General features: G+C 39.9%; 1 protein-coding gene across 5 annotated transcripts in view; it reads left to right on the top strand.

Moving 5' to 3' along the window:
• The window catches only part of LOC131903434 (uncharacterized protein C8orf34 homolog), a 137543-nt gene extending 131140 nt beyond the window's left edge, over positions 1–6403 (top strand). For 4 of the 5 annotated variants that reach the window (XM_059254005.1, XM_059254008.1, XM_059254007.1 and 1 more), the window contains 2 exons: positions 4689–4745; positions 6248–6403. In XM_059254005.1, the coding sequence (XP_059109988.1) occupies positions 4689–4745; positions 6248–6291 (101 nt within the window). In that variant the 3' untranslated portion in view covers positions 6292–6403. Of the gene's footprint in view, positions 1–4688; positions 4781–6247 lie in introns of all 5 variants that reach the window. The other variant, XM_059254006.1, reaches the window with a different exon arrangement.
• The last annotated feature ends 17136 nt before the right edge of the window (positions 6404–23539 follow it).

Genomic DNA, 23539 nt, shown 5'->3' with positions numbered 1-23539 from the left:
ACTACTGTGTAGCATGGTCTACTTGTGGAACTCCTAGCAGTGGGAGCAGGACCTGTCCCTAATTCTTTGGCTGGTCCTTGGAAACTTATTCCTCACACTGAGTTGCCTTTCTCATCCTTAACACAAGTGTGGGGAGCTTAGTCCTACCATAACTTGGTATGCCCTGCTTTGTTGACACCCATGGGAGGCCTGCCCGTTTCTGAACAGAAACAGAGGTGGAGTGGTTTGGAGGGGACAGTCAGAGGGGTTGGGAGGGAATGGGAGGAGAGGACAGAGGGTAAACTGTGGTCAGGATGTAAAATAAATGAACAAATTTAATTTTTGAAAAATGCTAAAAGCAAGACTTCCATATAATCCAGTTTATACCACTCCTGAGCATATACCCAAAGGGCTCCATACCATATTACAGACATATTGCACATCCGTGTTCAGACATAATCCATTCATCACAGATAGGAAATGGGAACAGCCTAAGTGCCTATCTGATGAATGGATAGTAGAAATGTTGTCCAAATACACAATGCAATTTTATCCAAGAGTAAATAAAGATGAACTTTGTAGAAAACAGATGAACTGAAAAATATAATAAGATAACCTCAGCTCAGAAAGACAAATGTTCAATGTTCTTGGTCCTATGTAGATATTAGTTATAAATCCTTGGTGTATTTAACTTGGAGGGGCTGCAGAAGCTGGGGAGATACTAAGGTAGAATACAAGGTTTAAGCACAGAAACCTATAAATGAAGCATAATAAATCTTTCTTTTTGAAAGAGTTTGAAAACATTCTGATAGAGGCTTAATTTAGTAAATTAGAAAAACTGTCACATAGCCTAGCATAAAATAGGCCCACAGAGTATATTTGGGAAGCATATTTAGCACTACAGCATGCCACTTCACCTTAAAGTCTTTGACATTTTAAGGTTTTTGAAAAAACATATACACCTTTTAAAAGAGGAATATGCAAGAAAACTGACACTTATTAAACTTTAGATGTTATATGCCATATAAGATTTCTTTTAGTCATGCTGGAAACTTAATGTGTGTGGTGTTTTGAAGGGGAATGTCACCCATTGCCTTATATGTTTGAATATTTAGTCCCCAGTTGGAGGAACAGTTTGGGAAGTTTTAGGAGATGTAGACTTGTGGGAGAAGGTGTGTTACTGGGGTTGGCTTTGAGATTTCTAAAGCCCACATCATTGCATGATCTCCCCCTCTCCCCACCTGTCCCCACCGCCTCTTGCTTCTCAATCAGATGTGAGTTCTCAGCTACGGCTCCAGTGCCATGCCCACCTGCTTGTTGCCATGTTCCCATAAAAATGGTCATGGACTCTACTAACCTCTGGAACCTTAAACCCCAGATTAAAGGTTTCCATTTAAACGCTCCCTTGGTCATGGTGTCTTGTCACAGGAATAAAAAAGTAACCAAGACAATATGTATTATTATTCTGGTTTAATAAACTAAGCTTTTAAAAATGTTCTCTTCACAAGAACATACAATTAACAGTCTGCATCCTAACCTGCTCTAAGGCCATGTGCTCTACTGGGGAATTTCTCTACCTCTATGCCAGCTGTAGTTGTTACTTTTCCCATTGCTGTCACAAAACCCAGACAAGAATCAACTTAAAGGAGGAGAGGTTTATTTACTTCATGGTTGGGAAGGGAACAGTTCATTACGAAAGAGAAGGCATCATGGAATTTACTGTGTTAAGAGCATAGGGCTGGGACTCCTCACATGACCACAGTCCAGGAAGCAGACAACACCGGAAGCAGAGTGAGAGCATAACACCTCAAGAACCATGTCCAGTGATGTCCTTCCTCCCATTGGACTCTGCCCTCCCAAGATTCTGCAGCTTCTGAAAACAATGTCACCCACCAGGGGATAAAATGTTCCACCACATGCACCCCTGAAGGACATTTCACATTCAAATCATAACAGAAGTTAAAAAGCTATAAGGTGAAAGAAATATGCATATACACAGCATAAAGAGAGGAATCATTCCACTATGCACTGTGTAGCATAGGGAAAGCACAAGAAAATAAGGGAAACCAACAGAGAAAGAAACAGAGACGCTAATGCATTTGGGCAAGAGGTCTGGTTTTAATAGAAACTTCAACTTGCCTTCATTGTATTTACATTGTGTTCCAAATTATTATCTATGAGCAAAGTCATCCAGAAAATTAAGGGAGGCATATATGATAAACATAAAAATTAGATATTTGACAAAATAAAATAAATATTGCTTAGTAATTACATCAGGCATGTCTTCAGTCTCATAGTAAGCTATTTAAACGTAGAACAACTGTTGGAAACATGCTGCCAAATTCCTTCAAGATGACTTGTTTTGAAATGTTGACTAAATATCTCAGAACTGTATATCATCTTTAGTATAATTAAACATTGTTCAGAGTGAAGACGTGGTTTTTCTTTGTATTCTGAGACATAAATTGAATCTGACGTCTCTTTCATACTAGGACACAGAGAATAATCCACTGTTAGTAATTAAAATGATCTTCTAAAGTTTTACCATTTATAGATAACTCAGTAATGGCTTTTATCTATTTAAAAGGCCCACTGGGAAAAACTTAGTCTTCATACTCCTATTTTACATTATAAGTATTCATTAAATATTTACTTAATAGATACCTGTGTATTGACAATTAACATGTCTAGTAAATAAATTTAATGAGAGATTGAATGGATACATCTCAGCATCTTTAATACCTCAGGTTCTAATGAGCACTCAAACATGAATACATCATGATTTTATCTAAACCCTACAATGTGGAAGAGTTCTAAAAATGTATACATTCTCCAGCATTGTCCATTATCTACTTCTGAAACAACACCCATTTTCAGTCCAAATGTCTTTTCTACCTCCCAGTCAAATGAGTATGAAAACTATAAAAATTCTAAGTACCCATTCCTTAGTGATACTCCAGAGACGGTTTGCTTGTTGCCATCCTTTGCGAATGAAGAGAAATGTTAACTCACTTGTGACCACACCTATAAGGAGAATTGAACTCTAGTCAGATGAAAACATAACCCATGCTTTTCCAAGTTCACTAATGAATTATGTAAAATGACAGAATGTCAATGTTTTCTGCTCTCTAGTTGAATCAGAGCTTACCAATGGATACTTTAAAAGTTACTTTTATTTTGCATATACATATGTCTGGAGAGTACATGTGTGGGTGCACACACATGTATGGATATGTGTACATATATGGGTCTGTGTGTGGAATCCCAAGGTTAACCTCTTTTTCAGCCACTCTCCACATTATTTATTGAGGCGAGGCCTCTCACTCCTATCCAGAGTTCATATATTTTAAAAAGCCAGCTTGCTCCAGAAACCTCTCATTCTTATGTTGCACACACTGGGCCAGGATTGCAGCTGGGCCATTATGTCCATTTGGCATTTGCATGGGTGCTGAGGATCCAAACTCTGGCCCTCATGATTACAGCAGTGTTTTGCCCATTGACCTATCACACGGCCCTTAATAGAATTCTTTACAATGAATACTCCATGAAAAAATATTTTTGAATAGTTTTGATAAATATCAAATTACTCCCTTTTACTGGGGCACTTCTAAGGATTTTAATACACAGTTGAGCATTTTGTCCTTCAAAAAGCAAATACCATATAATGCTGTCTAAATTCTTAGAGCACTGAACAAATTGGTTGGTAGATCATCTATATTAAACCTAGGACAAGCATTCCTAGAGATGAGTAGGATTCTTTTTTTGTAATTTTTTCTGTTTTCTTTCTCTTTAAGACATAGATTTGTTGTCTTTGATTTCCTTTTACCATCTGCTTTTACTTCATCCCCCACTCCCCTCAACACACACTTTTTTGAAATAAAATAATCATGTTCCATCTGCAGCACTGCAGAACTACTTATTTTTATTTATTTATTTAATTTTTATTATTTATTTATTTGTTTGTTTGTTTGTTTGTTTATTTGTTTGTTTTGGTTTTTCGAGACAGGGTTTCTCTGTGTAGCTTTGTGCCTTTCCTGGATCTCACTCTGTAGAGCAGGCTGGCCTTGAACTCACAAAGATCTGCCTGCTTCTGCCTCCTGAGTGCTGGGATTAAAGGCTTGTGCCACCACCACCTGGCTCTGCAGCACTACTTTGTTCTTCCATTAGAGATCAGCTCGGTTTCCCCTCTGCCTCCTGATTTCATTTAGTGCAATTCCATTGAGCATGCAATATTGGATGCCTATTGCTATAAATATGGTGTATATGTTCATGCACTTTCATGTGTAAATCTCCAGCTTCAGGATGATGACTTTTCATACATTTTATAGCATAATGATACAGTACACATAGTTATTTAGTTGACCTTCTGTCTAACTCATGTTGAGCCTCAGGATTGTGACTGTAATATAGCTGGGGGTCATCCTAGTGTTCACCTCTTCCAGGAATATGACCTAGGGAGGCATTTTCCTGTATATTTTATTTAAAAGTGAGTGAAACTTTAAAATTGAAAGTGAATGGATTGTGGAATGATAAGCTACACGCTGCCACACAGTTAACATACAGCTATCATTCTGCACATACTGTACATACTGTAAGTGCAAGTTTGATATTAATTGTGATTAGTTATATGAAGGAATGGGTTAAGCCAAGGGAAAATTGTATTTCTGTTCTAGATCCAGTGTGTTACCTCTTTTCTCTCAATTGTACAGGTTCTGCTGATCTTCTTTGTGTCCCGTGCTCTTCTTGTCCTACCCTGATCTACTCCGGTATGTTTGCTCAGGGCACTTAATATCAGTGGCAGGTAACTGTGGGTACTCTCTACAACTGCTCATAGTTCAGATTGTTTAAAATACATATTGCTCATGACTTCAAGAGAAAATAGTCTGTGTCAAGTACCCAACATTATCTCTCTTTCCTCCTCTCCTTCCCTTCCCTCCCCTCCCATCTCCTGCCCTTCCCCTCCTCTCCCTTCCCTTCCCTTCTCTTCCCTCCCATTTTCTTCCCTCCCCTTCCCTTCCCTCCCTCCCTTCCCTTCCCTTCCTTCCCTTCCCCCTCCCCTCCCTTCCCTTCTCCTTTCCTTCTCTTCCCCTTCCCTTCCCCTTCTCTCCTCTCCCCCTCCCTTCCCTTTCTCTCACTGCCCCTCCCCTCCCTTATATTCCTCTCCCTTCCCTTCCCTAACCTCCCCTCCCCACCCTTCCCTTCCTCTCTTCTTCCTTCTCATTCCCTTCCTTCCCTTCCCTTCCCCTTCTCTCCCTTCCCTCCCTTTTCCTTCCTCTAAGACTTTTTGTTTAAAAATGTGGTTAAAAAATCTTATCTTTCCTTGCTCTAAGCTCTAAGCCCTTCCAGATTTTTTTCTCTGTCTGTTTGTACCTGTCTTCCACAGCGTGATTCTACCGCTTGGTTATAACTATCATGACCCTGTAGCTTTTCAAATGTTCTTTGCATGGCATATAGGTAGACTGCTCTTCAATCCAAGATCTCCTAGAAACATTGTCATATTGGTCATTCATTTCTAGTAAATGGCTTTGGAAATACAGTAGGAAATAGCACATCACAGTTGTGGGTGGCATGGCAAATAGTACAGTTTACCAACAAGGAAATCATGTGGAAAAAAGCATGAACAGGATATATAATGAACAATCATCTTGCCAAAATTCAGACTACTAAGCATCATTAGGATATGTGTGTGTACCGGCAATTCTAAGCAAGAATCCAGAGAGAATTATATTGAAGGGTGATAGGAATTAGTCCAATAAATGAGTGAGCTGGGGTTGTTGGGAGTAGACAATTAATTCTGGATAAAGAAGAATTATGCATAAAGAGTTGGAGTCCCTTCTTCCTGTTTTCTCCCATGCTTCCTCCCTTTGTTCCTTCTCTCTCATTAAATAAGCATCTATTGAACAATTTGCTGTATGCAAAGTATTCTTTCAAGCCCTTGAGCAGTGTGGAGATTGATACTCCTCTTAAAAATATTTACAGTTTAGTTTGTGAGCCAGAAATATTAGATATAATTATGACATGAAGCAGAAAAATACAAAATAACATTCTGATTAGGGGTTCTTGCTGATACCAAAATTTTATATACTATTTTTTTTAAAAAGCGTTGCTAATATAAGCAAGATCAATGTATGCCAAGATCATTGTCATGGCAAAAGTTCATACAGTAGAAGAAAGCACTGAATAAAGTCCCAACCTCTCCTTTTGATATTCAGCTGTATTGATGCATTGTTGAATGTATTTTCTTTTATTTTTTTTTCCTCTTCTACAGGTCTATCTGTGAAACAGACAAAAGACGTTTCAAGTGGTCCTTAAGGAGACTGTAGCTGACTGAATCCTTACAAATAGTCCCAATTTGAAGTACTATGTGAAATCTCTAAAGAAATATTATTTTTCTAATATAAACAATAAACAAGCACTCATGTAATGAGGGTATGCACCCATCTATAGTCAGAGAATGGTAATTCAGGCAAAGTAGTCTAGTGGTCATGGAATCTGATACCTTTTGATCTGGTCAATGTCTTGGGTTTATGTTACCTTATATGTAGTTATTAAAATTAATGTTTGATATAGTAAATATTGCCTGAATCAAATATTTAAAATTTTCTGAATCTTGACTTAGCTAGGATTTTCTACCTCTATTTTTATAATAGCACCTTATCTTTTGGATTAATAAGCATTACACTTGCCCACATGTGCCAAGATACAGCTCTAGTCCTAGTTGGCAGCTGACTGTGTGGCATTAGCCGCCAAGATGGAAACTCTCTGCATCAGGAAGAAATGTTTTCCCCACCCCTGCCCCAACATGGTTATATTCCCCATTCTTACTAAAACATGACTATTACTTCAGCAAGACAAAACAACAAATAATGAAATGCATGCCCCCAGAGAACTTGCAAGGAAAATCACTGATCATTTATGCAATTACTGAGCCACATTAAGATTATTCAGTTTAAATCTGATGTCTGCTTACTTTTGGAATGTGCTATGTGTTGATTCTAAATGAATGGATCTCAGTCAATCTATTGACTATATCTGCTATCTTTTATCTTATTTGTCTTAATGCAAATTTTTGGTGGACTTTAATCAATTAAGGCTAAATTATAAAACTCTTTGTATAGCTATAAAGGAAACAATTGTTAAAGACTAGAAAATAGCTAAGGAATAAACAAGCAATTTCTGACTTCTGAATTAAGTCATATTCATAAATATAAATACCAAAATTATTAGTTATATAATAAATTTTCTTACATCATTGTTTTCTTGCATGATGAAACTAATTTTAGCAATAATTATTTTTATGGATAGGAATAAATTAAAGGTTCACTATTAATTGCTGCTCATGGATGGGACAGAATAACGGAGTACAATCAGCTTAAAGGAGAACAGGTTTATTTTGGTCTATTGTTTGGAGGTTTCAGAGCATGCTATACTGGCTCCTTTGCCGTCGGCCTGTGGCAGAGCAGACTGATGTGGCAGAAGGAGTATGAGACACGAGCTCACCCACTTCGTGAAGGCTCAGAAGCATAGATGGTGAGAGGCAGGAACAAGGTCGCCTTCTAGTGACTCACTTCCTCCCTCCAGGCCCAGCATTATAGTTTCCACTACATTTTGATAACCCATTCAACTGTAGATTCATTAACAGATTAGGCCATCGATATTGGTTCAATACTTTAAGATCCAATCGCTTCCCCAGAACCTCACCTCTGAAAATATTATTGGTAACCCTACAAGTCTTGGAGAGGGAACATTTTTTAACCAAATTATAACAGCTGAAAAAATAGTGAATTTTTAAGCAGAAAGCAAGAAGGCAGGAAATTAAGTTTACAGGGTCAGAATATTTATTTAAAAAGCTGCATCATGAAATGAAGCTTCAAAAAGTTCAACTGAGGATTTAAATTATTCTCCTCATTAGACATTGTCTTTCTTTAAAACATGTCACTGGTAATGTGTTTATCTGAGCCACATTCTCCTCCAACAATGGCTTATTCCAACTTGGTCCCCCTTTCGCCAACCGGCCTTTCCTCAAGACTCTCAGCCTCTTTTTCCCCCATGAATATCAAGAATCACATGCTCCAGAATGCAAGAATGGCTAGCACTGAGTGCATTGTGGAAGATGAGCCAAGCCAGACACCAAATGAAAGGTAAGGACAGGTTCTAATCAAGAAGCAACTGCTGCAAACGAAAGAGTCTAGTGTGGGCTAAATCCAACTCCAATTTGTACAGGAGTGGGGAGTGTTTTCCAAGCAAATGGGTGAGTAGAAATAGGGAGGACTGAGGGTTTTAATAGAGTCAGGGAAGCGGAAATTTATAAAAAGAAAAATAGGAATGAAATGGGTGGTTATTCCAGGTGAAACTCACTTGGCTTTGCTCATAGGTGTTTCCAAAGTTATATATCTAATCTGTGATAGAGACAGGCAGACAGTGGCTCTGTCCCTGGATCTACCTAGAGCCCCAGAGGCCATAAATATAGTGGTAGAAAATATAGGAAGTGGACAAGGTTAATGTGGGAAGGAGTTAGAAGGTAGTTATAGAAGTTAAGACAAAACCATAAAGTTCTATTTTGGTTTTTTAATTCCAATGTATGGCAAAAACTCTAAACACAGTTGAGATATCCAAGTAGTAAGTCACCAGAGAGAACTAAAGCTATATGCATAGCTTTTCTGAATTCACTGCATGTAGAACTATGTAGCAGAGGTAAGGGGAAAGGGTAATCGTTGAGTGCCTCCTGGGACTATATATTGGCCTGTGAGTATTGCTAGGTCAATAGTAGCAAAAGAAGAAGCCAAAGGCATTGTGCATATGTGCTGAGAGTTGTTTGTGGGACCTTAGATCTGAGCTGCTCAACAGGTATTGGTACCAAAGTGCAGAGCTAAAAGAAGACAGTTTGGGTTTATGTGCATACATGGGCTTTTCAGAATGATGAAATGGAGCCTTGTGCCTGAGCCCTTGACATGAATCTGAGCACCCAGAGTCCAGGTAAGGGAGAAGACCTAATGAGGTAACAGGAAGTTGCACACATAAAGGTAAAACAGAGGAGCTCACAGATACCATGGAACTGGACTTGTATAATGTTTTTGTAATAGTTTTTCTCAGATTCAAGTGTCATTAGACACTTACTAAACTACATCATTCCTACAACACACATCATTAAGCCATAGGTGTCCCCTTTACTGACCACTCAGGAAAATGTTCAATTTGGTAGAGCTTTCAGGATGATGCGGGCAGGACTGTTACTGATGTCACCAGAAAGCCCACAGGAGACAGGAAGGAGAAAAACCTGATGATCTGATACTTGCTCTGCCTTTCTTCTTTAGAAAAGGTGATAGGTCTTCTATGGAATGCTGGGATATCAGTCCCCTGTCCCTCCCAGTGTTCTTTGCATACATTCCATTTGTCGAATATCATGCCAGCATCTGACAGCACACCTAGTCCTTGCATTTATGAGCTAGGTGGCTATAACTCTGGCAAACAATCCATTTTAACATATTCTAAGACAAAAACAACAGAAGCCTAAGGTCTACACATGAGGGACATGTAATTTATATCATACATAATGAATCTTAGGCTTTGGTTCCTTTGCAACCTAAAGCACAAAGAAGATTGTTCATCTGAGACACAGAGAAGTTGAGTGAAATTTCAGATGGTCATGAAAGAGAAAACAAAGAATATTTCAAGAGGCCGGCATGTGTAAAGATCTAGAGACCAGGACAAACATGAATAGTCAACCAAAGGAAATGGACACTTGCATATGGCTGGAATAAGGCTACACAGCTTTGCCAAGTAGTGCAGATGAGCAGTTAATAGCAGCCACATCATAAAAACAGTTGTAAGGTAAACCCCATCCAGAGGGTAAGGAGTACAGAGAAGAGTTTTGAGCAAGAAAATAGTATGATTTGCATTTTAGGAAGATAATTTTTGGCAAGAGTGGGGAAACTGGTCACAAAAGGAAAAGACTGGGTGCAGGAGGGATGGCTAGGACATTTACAGAATCAGTCCTGGAGACAAACGGCACAGATAGGGGAGGAATCTAGACAGCTAATTGATTAAAGATGAGGGAGAGGGGTCATAGATAGCATTCAGATTGCTGGCCAGGACACCTGGTGGTGAAATGTGTTTAAATGATGTGCAGATGTTCAGATGTTCAGTTCAGCTTGTGATGTAGCCAAGATTTTAAGTATCATCATTGTGCAGATGATCAAACACAACATAATAGAATTCGAGGCAGTAGATGATGTCACTTGATGAGAGTCTGTGCACTGGGAAGAGGACAGACATCCTTGGAAAATACTGGGACTTGAGAGATTGAAAAAGTGATTTCAAGAGTAAATATTTTAAGGACACTTCACAAAGTGGGTGGCCCACACACTGCGTATAGGAAGCAGAAGGTCAAAACCCTTGAACCTCAGGTCTCTGGTTCCCATAAGCACAGCTGGATTTCAAGGGAGAGACAAGTGTGGCTCGTTTGTGGAACAACCTTTAGTAGTCTAGTTTAACAAGGCTATAGACGTTTCCTGTGGGTAGATGGAATAAAAACAACTCTATTGGAATAGAAGAAGGCATGTAAAAAATGTTTCATTCCCCTCATTTACTTCCTAAATAAGGCATTGCAAATCTGAGGTCTTTTCAGTCAGTGTGTGCAGACATCTACTTTGAGAGCACCTATTTCTTTATTTCATAGCAACAAAGGAACAATGAACATCTTTAGGAGCTTAAGAATTAGTCCTACTGGCTTATTCCTGTGTAGTCTTTATTTGTTTGTTTACTTATTTATTAATATTCTCTCTCTCTCTCTCTCTCTCTCTCTCTCTCTCTCTCTCTCTCTCTCTCTCTCTCTCTCTTCTGTGTGTGTGTGTGTGTGTATGTGCGTGTGTGTGTGTGTGTGTGTATGTGTGTGTGCATGTACACACTCATGTTTGTGTGTGTGAGTGTGGGCACACGTACACAATAATGTGCATGTCATGGTCAGAGGGCAGCATTGAGTATCAGTGCTCACCTTCCACATTGTTTGAGACAGGATCTCTAGGTCATTGATTCATATGCCAGGCTGGCTGATTAGCAAGCTTCCAGGACTTACCCTGTCTCCGCCTCCTATCCACCTGTAGTAGCCCTGGGATACACACTACCATATCTAGCTTTATGTGGGGTCTGGGGAACCAGATTCTGGTCCTCAATTTTGCATGTAAGTGTTTTACCTATTGAGCCCCAGCCCCTGTATATAGTTTTAATTTGCTATGTTCTTTATACATCTATATTATCAAACTAATTAAGCATAAATTTCTGTTGAGTGTGCGGAAAGCCACCTCCACTAGGTGTGAGGCTCAGAGCAGTCCCCACCATCTGTCTTTCTCTGGACATGGAGTTCTTGTTCTCCTGCAGATCCCAGCTTCCACATGCCATTGTCTGTTGGTTTTGAACTTGAATTTCATTGTTCTGTAAATTTTACGTAGTGGTTGGTTCTTGTGCCTTTGCACCTCTAGAGAGCCAATATGTGAGCATCCCAGAATTGGTTGGAGCTGGGCTTAGACCATTAATGGTATGTGTGAAGAGCCCTAAGGCCTCCCTGTAAACCTGTGGGAAGAATTGAACCGTTTTCTCAACAAGGCAGAAACCACACAGCAGTTTTCTTTAAAACATTGTTTAGCAAATGGAAAGAGGAGTGCACAGCCTCTTAGGTGAAACGACCAGCATAGGATTTACAAATGGAGGTTTAGAAAGAGTTTCCCACTGAGGGAGAAGCTGGCAGATCCAGCACACAGTTTGTCAGCTGTGTATGAAGGCCTTTGTGAACAGCGGGGATTTGATGGGTGACTGCCCCCAACACTTGTACCACTATGTGGATTCTCAGTGAAAGGGGGACTGTTGTGGTTGTAGAAACTCCGTGACCTTGACATTGTTAAGAAAAAAATAATACTAAGCTTGCACAATCAATTTTCCTTATAGCATAATCAGGATCATGTATCAGTGGCTTCAGCTTGGCTATGAAAGTTTGTTTTTTCATGAGAGGAATATGTGTGTATCTTGAATAACATAAAAGACAAGGTAGTGTTTAGATACTCACTGCTTGTGTTCATGATAAAATACTGTTCTGTTTTATGGATCTGTAATGAGTACCATTTTCTAACCTACCTTATTCTCTGCTTCCTGAACTCTGGGAAACGTTCTCAGCACCTCTGTAGTTAGATTACATTACTAGGCCTAGTCAATGAGTCACCAGGGCATATAACATATATAACTTCCAAGCCATGGCATTTGGAAGAGGTTTGAGGTATACACACTTCTTTTTAATGGATGTTACAAGGTGAGATGGCAGTATATGAAGATGACTAGGTTCGTAGCTGGGTGGAGTAGTGCTCTTGTATAGAGTGGTGTCTCAAAAAAATCAGTAAATGTGCATAAACAGACCCAGTAGCCCAAGGGAAGATTTTCTTAAGCCTACATTTTTTTTTCTGCTGGAGAATCAAGAAGAGAAATTACCATGTTCTTCCATCTTGAAAATTCTGCAATGAGGCTCCATTGCCTATTGGGTTCTGGGCATTAAAACAAAGGGTCAGAGCTGAAAGTGGTGCTAATGAATAGATACTGTTGTTGGTATTGAAAGCGTGTGTGGTGGTGAGGCACAGAGGAAAGAATGCCTCATGAGGTTAAGAAAGCTGTCCCTGGTCTATGGGCAGGCTTCTGGAATCCAGTGCCTGTGGTGTGACACCTTGCACAGCCTTGGTGCAGTGGGAAGGGGCTTGGACCTGCCTAGGCTCAGTGTGCTGAGCTCTGCTGACTCCCCAGGAGACCTCGATTTAGGGGATGTGGGGATGCGGGGTGGCTTGGGAAAGAGGGCTGGAGGTGGGAGGAGGGAAGAGGGGGGGATCTGGGGATAGTATGTAGAGTGAGTAGAAAATTTCTTAATAAAGAAAAAATGAAAAAAAAAGAAAAGAAAGAAAGAAAGCTGGTCCATAAACTAAAAAGTCTACCTCAGCACCCAACCAGGGCCTCTTCCCTTGTAAACTCCTTTTAGCCTGGAGAATTTCATTTTTAAGTTATTTTAATGGAGATTTAACTGTACATTCAATCATAATAAAGGTAAAGCAACATGCTTACTGTCATCCAAATGCCGAATGTGCACCGATGTGTTTGAGTACTCACAGAAAATCATCCTGCTTTCATTGTCCTCCTTCGAGAAGGATGGGGTTTAGTCTTAATTAGTCCCTATATAACTGCCCAAGTCAAGAAGCAGTAGAGCTAACACTTAATCCCGATGGCCTGGTGTGTGAGGCCAAGGATGTAATGAGTGGATACTAATCTTCTTCCTCAGTGTTTGTTAGTGTATGTGCTCTGCCGTCCAGCAAAGAAAGGGGAGGCCTTTATTTTCTATTCCTGCTGTGAGATTTTTACATATTTCTTTTTCCATTTTGGTTATTCAGAGTCAGAGCCTGAAAGAACTCAGAGTAAGTGTTTGTGGTTGATTTATGGTTTAGGGGAGATTTCATCATCCTCTTCCTTTCCCTTGGTTCAGATGTTTCAGTGGACTTTGAATCTTCCTTTCCCTTGGTTCAGAAGTTTCAATGGACTTTGAATCTTCCTTTCCCTTGGTTCAGATGTTTCAGTGGACTTTGAATCTTCCTTTCCCTTGGTTCAGATGTTTCAGTGGACTTCGAATCTTCCTTTCCCTTGGTTCGGATATTTCAGTGGACTTTGAATCTATGTACAATTGAAGGCAGGCCAAAGGTGCACACTGCTCAAAAGCAGACTGGATTAGAGGTGAAGCTGGTACCTCTCTGGAGGCCATCAGGCTAAATTTCTCTCTGTGTGATGAAAGTGAACGGGTTCCCAAGGGCAGCAACAGCCAGGCAGCTCTGAGCTTTGATAGGTCAAAGAAAGCTGTGCTCAACTTGGAACAACTCCCAACTCAGTACCTCATTCCCTGACGATCTGGGCCGCCTCTATCCAGTCACACCTCATAGTATGTTCTTGAGTTCTGTAGTAGAATGCTCGTAAGATTTTGTTTCCATACTAGGAAGGACCTTTGATTGGGAAAAGCTGGGCATGATATCCTGTGCCAGCATCAAAGCCCCCTGCTTTGAACCAAGCATCTTCAGTGAAGAGGACTGCCTCCTGATGGTTGGTTTGTCACATTGCATTTCAACAGAACAGTTCATCTTCTGGAAGCAAATGATGTGCCACACAGGTTCTGATCACAGATGCATGGGAAACACACCAACTTTGCTTTCACTACATTTTGAAGGTCTTTTGTCTCCCGAGCAGACGGGTGCCAAATGCAGGTTCGTGGTCTGTTGCCAGCCCTCCTCATACGAGCTGACATTAAGACAAAATAATAAATCCATGTCACCGGCTCTGCATATGTGTGTTGAGATCTTGCTGAGTGGAACGTGAAATGATGAGAAGGAACCTAGTAAGCTGGAGTTGGTCCGAATGCCACCCCAGCAAGTGCCATAAAAACAACACCAGATCCTAGAGGAGGCTTGAGGTCATTAGTCAAATTTCCCTCCTGCTTTCTTTTTCACGTTCTTTGTTTTGTTTCCATGATCTTTTTCCTGGATGGTTCTCACAGACTCGGAAGGAAATCAATACCACAGAAGAAAGAGAACTCAGCTTGTGGAGATCGTGACTGAGTCAAGTCCAAGACACACTAGAAAGCTACACAGCAGCCCAGTTTTATGTGATTTCCAACCTGATAGCCAGACCAAAGAGATTAGCTGTGACATGTGGGCCTCTCCAAAATGACCTTTTGCAAAGTTTATGTTTATCATGTCATTTATCCATCAGTGTTGTTGACTTTTTGTATTAACGTCTCTTCCAAACTAGTGTGTAAATATCCTTTCCCAAACCCAAAGGATATGCCATTACAGACTGCTAAGTAATACACTAACCCCCTCTCTGGTACATGTCAGAGTTAATAGATAGTCTGTAGCCAGAATTCTATGTTTATTAAAGACCCATAGGGTGGTCTATAAGATTAAATCAAAGTTAGATTTTGTGACATGTTGCAAGTAACAAGCTAATATTTCAGAATAAAATGCTCTGCCTTGTAGTATATACCTACACCTAATTGTAATTGATCTCTCTATGACTGATTCTAAGCTACCAACATCTTATCACTTACCACACAGCAGGGAAGTGGTGTATATAAAGCAGACCCTTATAAGCCCTGTGAACTGGCTCCAGAAATTCCCTTGCATCTGATCGTGTATAAATAATACTCAAAGAAATGTGTCTCTTGCTCAACTTAAGGGACAAATTGGGATAAGAACTAGCAATGGGAAGGAACAGTCATGACTTTAGACAACTTTCATTTTAAGTATTTATGGAATCACATACAAACTCTATCATTTCTGCTTTAATACTTGCAACTTCTAGAAATTTAAAGGGTGATCAAGATACAAAGTTCTTTCTCTCCTTGGGACATTTCTTTCAAACCGAGTTGATAGCTTCTAATTTAGGGCATTCGAGGGTGAACATGTGAACTTAAAAGTAAGGCTAAGTTCTGGCATGTTCCCAGGTTTCAAGGCCAGGGGGCTTTGTAATTCTTAAATTACAGCATCACTTAGGGCCAAATTGGGCTCTGGTACCACAAGGTTAGGATTATGTCCAAGTGTTAATTATCATTAGTGCAAGATAACTTTATTAAGGTCTGACTCTACATTCAGTTGCTCAATCCAGCATGGCTCTAAATGGACCTGACTGGGGTGTCAAAGGAATAAAGAAAAGACAAACTTACACAAACACATGGGCACAGAGAAATAGCTGGGATTGGGTGGACTAGTCTCTTTGGTGGAGAAACACCAGCACCCCCAGAAGCTCAGAATGTTTATTACATAGAGATGAACAGAGAGGAGGGTTATTGCATACAGGTGAACAAGGTCAGTGGTTATGACCTACAGATAGACAAAGAGGTGGGGTTCCTCATGCCCCACTGTGTGTTGCCCAGGGTTTATCTGCATTTTTCAAAGGTCTACTTATTAACTGACTAATTTGCATAAATATGTGTAAAACCTAGCAAATGTCAGTCTTGCTCTGGGTGAGCTAAACAGGAATATAAAACAAACACTTTCAGTTTATCTGAGCTACATTCAGAAAAAAAAGAAAGAAAGAAAGAAAATCAGAAAATAAACATAATAAGAAAGGGAAGGAATACTACGCAAGTGGAGCCATACATCATATTATAGTGTATATATTGCATATTATATACCATATAAACATCACATATCACATGTAATATATACACTGGACTATCTCCATGAGATTTGTAGGTCAGGGAGGGGATTGGAGCCAGTTAAGAGGAGTTAGGTACTTCCAGCAGAGAATAGACTTTAAATATGTTGGTGAGGTATACCTTAACAAAAAGGTGATAAATAAGATAAGCTTTGTATCTACCTTATATGGTAGGTGGATGTGAACATTCCTAAGAGCAGGAGGTTTTTAAATGATACATAAAGGGAAGGCAAACATGTAATGAGGAAGGCCCAAACTATAGAACAATTGTGGACCAGTGAAAGATTGTTAAAGGTAGCTGACAGCTGGATGATTAACTGATTCTTTTCCTCTGCCCTTCCTATTTCAGAAGGTGGTTGAGGTTTCAGACTTTGATGGATGAGACACATGTTAATTGGAAGGGCTTGTAATGACAGAGATTTAATAGTGAAATCCACAAGCCTTGCTGAAACCAACCCAGAAGAACAACAAATATACATATATGAAAGAAAACTTCTATTTGCAGTGAAAATGGAAAACAACCATCTCCCTAAACCACACTCTGTGGAGAGTATCTGCCAAAATATTGCGAGATTTAGATGAATTGAGGGAGATTGCTTCAAGCCAAAATAAATGAGTATCTCTACTTCCTGAGTGAAGCACAAAATTCTCACAAATAAGTGGGAACCCTAGGGGAGTGTGGGTGGGATGAAGTAATAAACACGCCTGTGGACTGTGAGCTTCTGTTAAATCTGAGCTCCAAATGGGGAAAAAAATCATCTGGATGAAACCTAACGAGAAACAGAAAATATTAGCTCCTGATCAAGTCTGTGGACAGTGGGAGAGCTTAATTCAAGCTCTGAATGGATCTGGATGACCCTTTCACCTCAGGAGAAATAAGTTCACAAGCACAGGACAAAAGTCACACAGAGGTCAAGTATTTGGGATAACACATCTCCTTTAAAAGTGGCACAACCTCAGATTAGTTTTCCTCTTCATCTATCTATGCTATTACTGGACAAATGGTAGAGACAGAACTCTACTTGTTCAAAATGTGTTATGAGCATCTACTTCTGGTGAATGTGGTTCTGTGGGGAGCACATGTACCCTTCTTCCTAGAGAGAAATGTGCAATGTATCTGCCATGATGGTTTCTAACTATTCAATGCCAGGCATAGAAAGAAGTCAGTGAAATTCAGGAAACCAAGTGAAGCCGGTGACCGCCCTGGTTTATGTCCCAGTATCGGCAGCACAATGAGTTTTGGCAAGTTGCTCGCTCATCTCTCTGGGCTGAAGAGGTGGTACTGGAAGTCTGGAGGGTTCGGAGTTTCCAGTGAAAGGAACAGAGGCAAGAGAAACAGAAAGGACCTCAGGGAGTCTCAGTATTTGCCTCAAATCATCACCTGAGTGCTGATCTGCACATGCACAGAGAGAAACTATTAAGACCAAGAGCAGAATGGCCCCAAGGATTGGGGGAATATTACTTGGAGTTCCCATGCAGCTGGAATATTTCCTGTTCCCACCAGTCAGAGTTCCAATCTGATGCTTGACCATGTTCAAAATGTAGTGGGGAAAAAAAATGAACACAGATCAACTGTTTCTGAAGTCTTCTTCACTAAGTTTCAAGGTTGAGACTTGAAGGCATTGAATTATTTCTTAATAACTTAGCTATGTCTTGGAACAAAGCTTAAGAGATAAGGGTTTGGGAAACAGCTGGGTGGTTGAGCCCTTTCCCAGCACACAAGGGTTCTGGATTCATTCTCCAGCATTGGGGAAAAGTATAGCTCTCAGTAGGGAAAATTCACAATCCTTTAACTAAAAATTGAAAGATAATATAATTTCAACAAAGCAGGAACATGTGATTTACAATGAAAAGTAAATTTAATCAATAAATACAGATATAAGAACTGCAGAATTAGCAGACAAGGACAAGAAAGCATTTACTACTGCTTCATATATTCCAGAAACTGGAGGAAAGATGGAAAAGCTTCTAAGTATAGTAAACTAGGAAGATTATGAAACTGACCAAAATCAAAGTTTTGAATGAAGAAAATGGCAATTCCTGAAATGAAAAAATATACACTGAATAGTATTATCAGAGGTGGGAATCACAGATGAGTAAATGTGAAGTTAGCAATCAGAATAATTCAGAACTGTAACAAAAAACTTAAAGATTAATACAGAAAAAAGAAAAAGAAGAAAAAGAAGACCCTTAAGATGTGAGATGAGTCAGGAGTTAAATAGTTATGAAGTTTGAGTCCCCAAAGGAGAAGACAAAGGAAACGGTAAAAGCAAACAATTTAAAGAGTATGAAGGGAAATTTGAAAATTACATGACAACTATGAATCTATAGATCAATATTGGTCAGTGAACTTCAACAACAAGAAAGCATGAAGAAAACTGTCCCAAGGTATTTCAGGACAATGTTACAAACCAGTGCAAAGGGAAAATCCCAAACGTAGTCACGGGGAGAGCGGGGAGGCTCAGACATGGAGGAACACGACAGAAGCTTGACAGAGCCCTGCAAGTCATGGGACTTCAGAGAATGGGGACTTCCTAAAAACAACAGTTTCCAAACCAACCTGCCAATCTATAATTAGATAACCATCAAAACCACTTCTAGAAATGAAGGCAATGTAGACATTTTCAAACAAAAAATTGAAATCACTCAATGCCAGCAAATTTGTACTAAAACAGGTACAAATAGTTCTTTATGCAGAAAAGGGAAAATTCCATATAGAAATTGGAATTTACACAAATGAAAAGCAGAGCAGAAGAGCAATATTAAGAATACAGATGTGTGTATTTTCATTTTATGTGTTTGGGTGTTTAGCCTGGATTATGTCTGTGCATTATGTGCATGCTTGGTGACTGTAGAGGTCAGAAGAGGGCAATAGATACCCTGGAACTGGAGTTATGCACAGATATGAGCTGCATTGTGGGTGCTGGCAATCAAACACAGATCCTGTAGAAGAGCATCCAGAGGATTCTCTTAGCTTCACTGCTAAGCCATCTCTCCAGCCCTGGAATTTGGGTTTCTTATACTCAAACAGGAAGTTACAGGTAAAGAAGAAGAGACACTGGTCCATGTGGTAACAGATCATCAGAGTTTAAGACAGAAGTAATAAGTTAGGTTTGGTGTTATGTACACACTAACACAGAAATGTTTATAAATACATATATCAGTGTACACTGCAGTTACAAGCACATTCTTTCTTATCCTGTCAATTAAGAGTACCTACTCCCCAAATGACTTACCAACATCAATAAATAAATGATACAACTTCATTCCCTGACCTTGGCCTAAGAGATTTGTTAGAAGAGTAACTGATAGCAGTGTGGTGGGGGCTGTGAGGAAAGTTCAGTGCCATGGGACAAAGTGAGTGTCCCCTCTTACATGTTGCAGGAAGAACAGGGAGATCTCACGCCATGTGGGTGATGAATAGCCCTCATAGGCGGTGCTTGGATCCAGGTTGTCTGTGGTTCCCCAGATAGGAGGAAAAGGAGTCTTAGGTTGAGCCCTTTTGTTAAAGGCTCTTCTAATAAATTGCTTACTCAAAAGGGCCATGTGCTTAGTGTTGTGAGATCCTGCCTTTAATCTCCAGAACCCATAACAATGATGCTTTTGTCATAATCACAGAGGAAATTGAATATAAGAGATGTAGGAACTCTCTGGACACTCAGTCTTTCTGTACATCTAAATTTATTTGTTAAATTGCTTTAAAAAGGAAGGAAAAATAACAAAGATTAAGAAAAAAGAGGCTAAATAGAGTAGTAAAGTTTGTATACCATATGAAGGTGTTATAAGGCCACTTAACACAAAGACAATACATATTTACAACTAATAAACTAACAAATGAGATAAAATAGAGTCACGAGCAACAGTCAATCCATAGGAAGCACAGAAATGAAAATCAAGAAACTAATACATGGACAATAGGTCACAGATAGCAAGCTAGTAGATTCAAACCAAATATATCAAAGTAATGTCATATGTAAGTGCCTAAAAACTGATTTAAAATTATCAGATTGCATGTTAGGCAAATAGCAAGCTCCACACAAATGTTTCCTGCAAGGGAGAATTTTAAGTAAAAATATAACTGGTTAAAACTAAAAGTTGGAAGAAAACATCATGCCAACACCAGTTTTAACAAATGTTCATCTGTTATGTCAAAAATCAGAGAAAACCTACGATAAAAAGAAACCTCATCATGAATGAAGCTGCTTCCTGGAGAAGATGTGGTGCTACAAAAGCATATGGTCTTAAGACCATAGATGCAAGTACATGCTAAGTACAAAGTGGGGACTTTATAGCCAATACTTGTTACCACATTTTCATCTTGTCCATTTCCTTCTCTTTCTGGATTCTGGATTTTCAAAATTTTCCTTAACAGTGTCATATGTCCTAAGGTTTCTTGTCTGGTAGTTTTCTGTCTTCTTTCCTTGTCTTGATTAATTTCTCTCTTGTATTCTGATTCACTGATTTTATTTTCCTCTATTCCCTCCATGTTGTCTTCAAGTCCAACTTCTAAACATTGTATTTTGTTTATCAATTTTTTCAATTCTAAAATTTCTACTTTATTCACCAAAAAAAGGTACCTGCAAAGAGTTACAAATACTCTAGCTTTAAGCTCCCACGCATAAACATGAATAATTACACTCCAGAGGCCTTCAAGCTGTGTGCTACACCAACATCACTGGGAACACAGACCTCCACAGCTCTGTCCCACCTCAGATCCTCAGTAGGGCACCCATAACACAGATTATGTTTTAACCGGTCCTCCAGGTAATTTGATGCAAGCCAAAGCTGGAGTCCATTCTTCTGGGAAATTGACGTCTAATATTTCTTCTATATCTTCTATGCATGTGCGCGCACATACACACATACATACACACACACACACACACACACACACACACACACACACACACACACACACCGTAGTTTCTGATGGATTGTGAGTAATGCCTTAGCTTTCCACTACTGCAACAGAATATCTGAGACAGTCAACTTCAAAAGAGGAAAAGCCTGTTTTGGTTTCAGGGGTTTCAGTCTCTGGTCACTTGGCCCTCTTGCTTCAGGTCTACAAGGGTACAGTGTAGCACAGTGGGAGGAGCCAGCATCCCCACATCTCCTTCAAGTGCACTCACAGTGACCCAATTTTCTTTCCTAGTTCCTGCCTCCTAAAGATGGCATTGCTTCCCTTTATTGCCACAGGCTTGAGACCAAGTCTTCAGTAGCTGGGACTTTAGGTCACATTCAAGATGAGTTAAGACCCTTTTAGCTGTAAGGAAGGGGAAGGACCTGTTGAACTAGACAAAGGATAGCCTGAGAAAGTAAGTTTATTTTGGGACCAAACTCTGGTCTCATTCACATGCACTGAAGGTTGACCAGCAGGAATGCTTCTATTCTTTGCTTACTAGGCCATCATTAGTCCTGCTACAGATTGTTAATAGTCGAGGAAGGTAGAAAATCAGTCTCTTGTCAAGCTGCTCCTGATCCAGGTTCTGTTTGAGAAATGGGACCACAGGGTGAGAACATGGAGCATCTATTACCCTTTGGCCTGCTCTGAGAATGAAAATACCATACTGTTCACAAGTTACAGTAGTGTAGACATCTCTGAGGGCAACATTTCAGTTTATAGAGTACACTCCTTTATCTACACCCCTATCCCTCCCCCTCAACACACACACCAGGGAAAAGGAAGTAAGGAGGAGCAGACCACTGCCCTTTGCAAACAGTCTTCTATGGTTAAGCTACCCTTCATTGGATTTGACACACAGTTGGCCTCTGTATCTGCAGATTCTGGTTGTGTGGTTTCAGTCAGTGCCAATCAAAACTGCTCGGAAAACAGTTGCACCTATCATGGTCAGAGCTTTCTTCCTTGTTGCTAGTCCCTAAGTAATCCTGTGTGGACCTGACTGGTAATGAATACTCTGGAGATATTTAAAGTATATGGGGGGTGTGCTTATTGTATGAAAATTGGACAGCATTTTATGTAAGGGACCTGAGCCCCCTTAATAGTGGCACTCCAGAGTGAGGGAGAGAGTCCTGCCACCAGTCCCCCTGTTGACAAATGGATGGGTATATTTATCTTCTAATAATTAGACCAAGTCTACTAGGTGAGCATGTTTTGCACCCATTTTGTAGATGAGAAGAATGGGAGCAGACTCACTGAAGAAAATCCAACAGTCTGTTTTAACAATGGCATAGATGTACTTTTCTGCCTCACATAAATTTCATAATCCAAATGAACAAAAGAAAGACAATTCACGGTTGGAAAAAGTCTGAAGAAAATGCTTTCTAGACTTAGCATCAGTATTTTATTGAAAATATGTTAGGGATTTTCGATAGTCTTTGGCTTTTCTTTGCCGTGCTAAGAGTTCATTCATGAGTTCTGGCAGTCAATATTTCCTGGTGCTGCATCTGTTAGCACACCCAAAAAGCACTGTGACAAGACTGAGAAGCTTTTGAGGCTGGGGGCCTCATGCTCACCTTTGTGCCTGAGATGTACTTAAGAAGGTTTGTTATGTCTTCTGCAGTGATAAAAATATTTTCTAAGAAAGCAAGAGCTTTGAAGACTGTGTATCTTCATGCATAACCTCAGAAACAATCGCCTTGTCCTATGAGCCAAATCCAGCTGTGCTATACTTCAGCTGGAATCGATGCTCGGGCCACTCTATAATAATTAATAGAACACAATGTCTGAAGCCTCAAACCAGCTGAACCTTCAATTCCCTTTATTACTCTAGTAGTTTTATTGCTTCTAGAACAACTACATCTATGTGTCATGTCCCCACAGTAAGCCCCTGACTGAGAAGGCTCTCACATAATTTAGCTCGCTCTCTCTTCCCAGAACTTCAAGTGCTGAAAACTGAAAATGATCTTGTCTGGGACATGAATATATATGGCTCATGAGAAATCAATTGAACTGGGAAAATCCACTCAGGCCATAACTTTAAATCCAATGTGGGCTAAGAAAAGCAAGGCTCCTTGGGAGAATGAAGTCTGCCTACTCTGAGCCAGTATTTCCCCCCAATTTCTGACTGTTATCCCAGAGAGCCCACTGTATGTATGTATTATATTGTCATGCGGAATGTGTGACATTGCAGTTCAGTGCATCTCTATGTCCTTAGGGTATTCTTTATTTCTCTGACTTTCTTGGCTTTTCCGAGAAGTCAGATGTATATACTATCCAGAGCAGAATTCCTTGGGAAATCTCTCCATGGCCAGACTTGTGGGAAAGTTCAAGGCCAGATGCTATTACAGAAATGATAATTCTCCTCACATGCCCTTTAAACAAGGCCAGATGCCTAGAAGCCCCATGGAGTAAGATTATGTCTGGTCTTCTAAAAGC

Source organism: Peromyscus eremicus, chromosome 2 (assembly GCF_949786415.1).
Source record: "Peromyscus eremicus chromosome 2, PerEre_H2_v1, whole genome shotgun sequence".
Taxonomy (NCBI): Eukaryota; Metazoa; Chordata; class Mammalia; order Rodentia; family Cricetidae; genus Peromyscus; species Peromyscus eremicus.
This window is presented reverse-complemented; position numbering and strand designations above follow the sequence as displayed.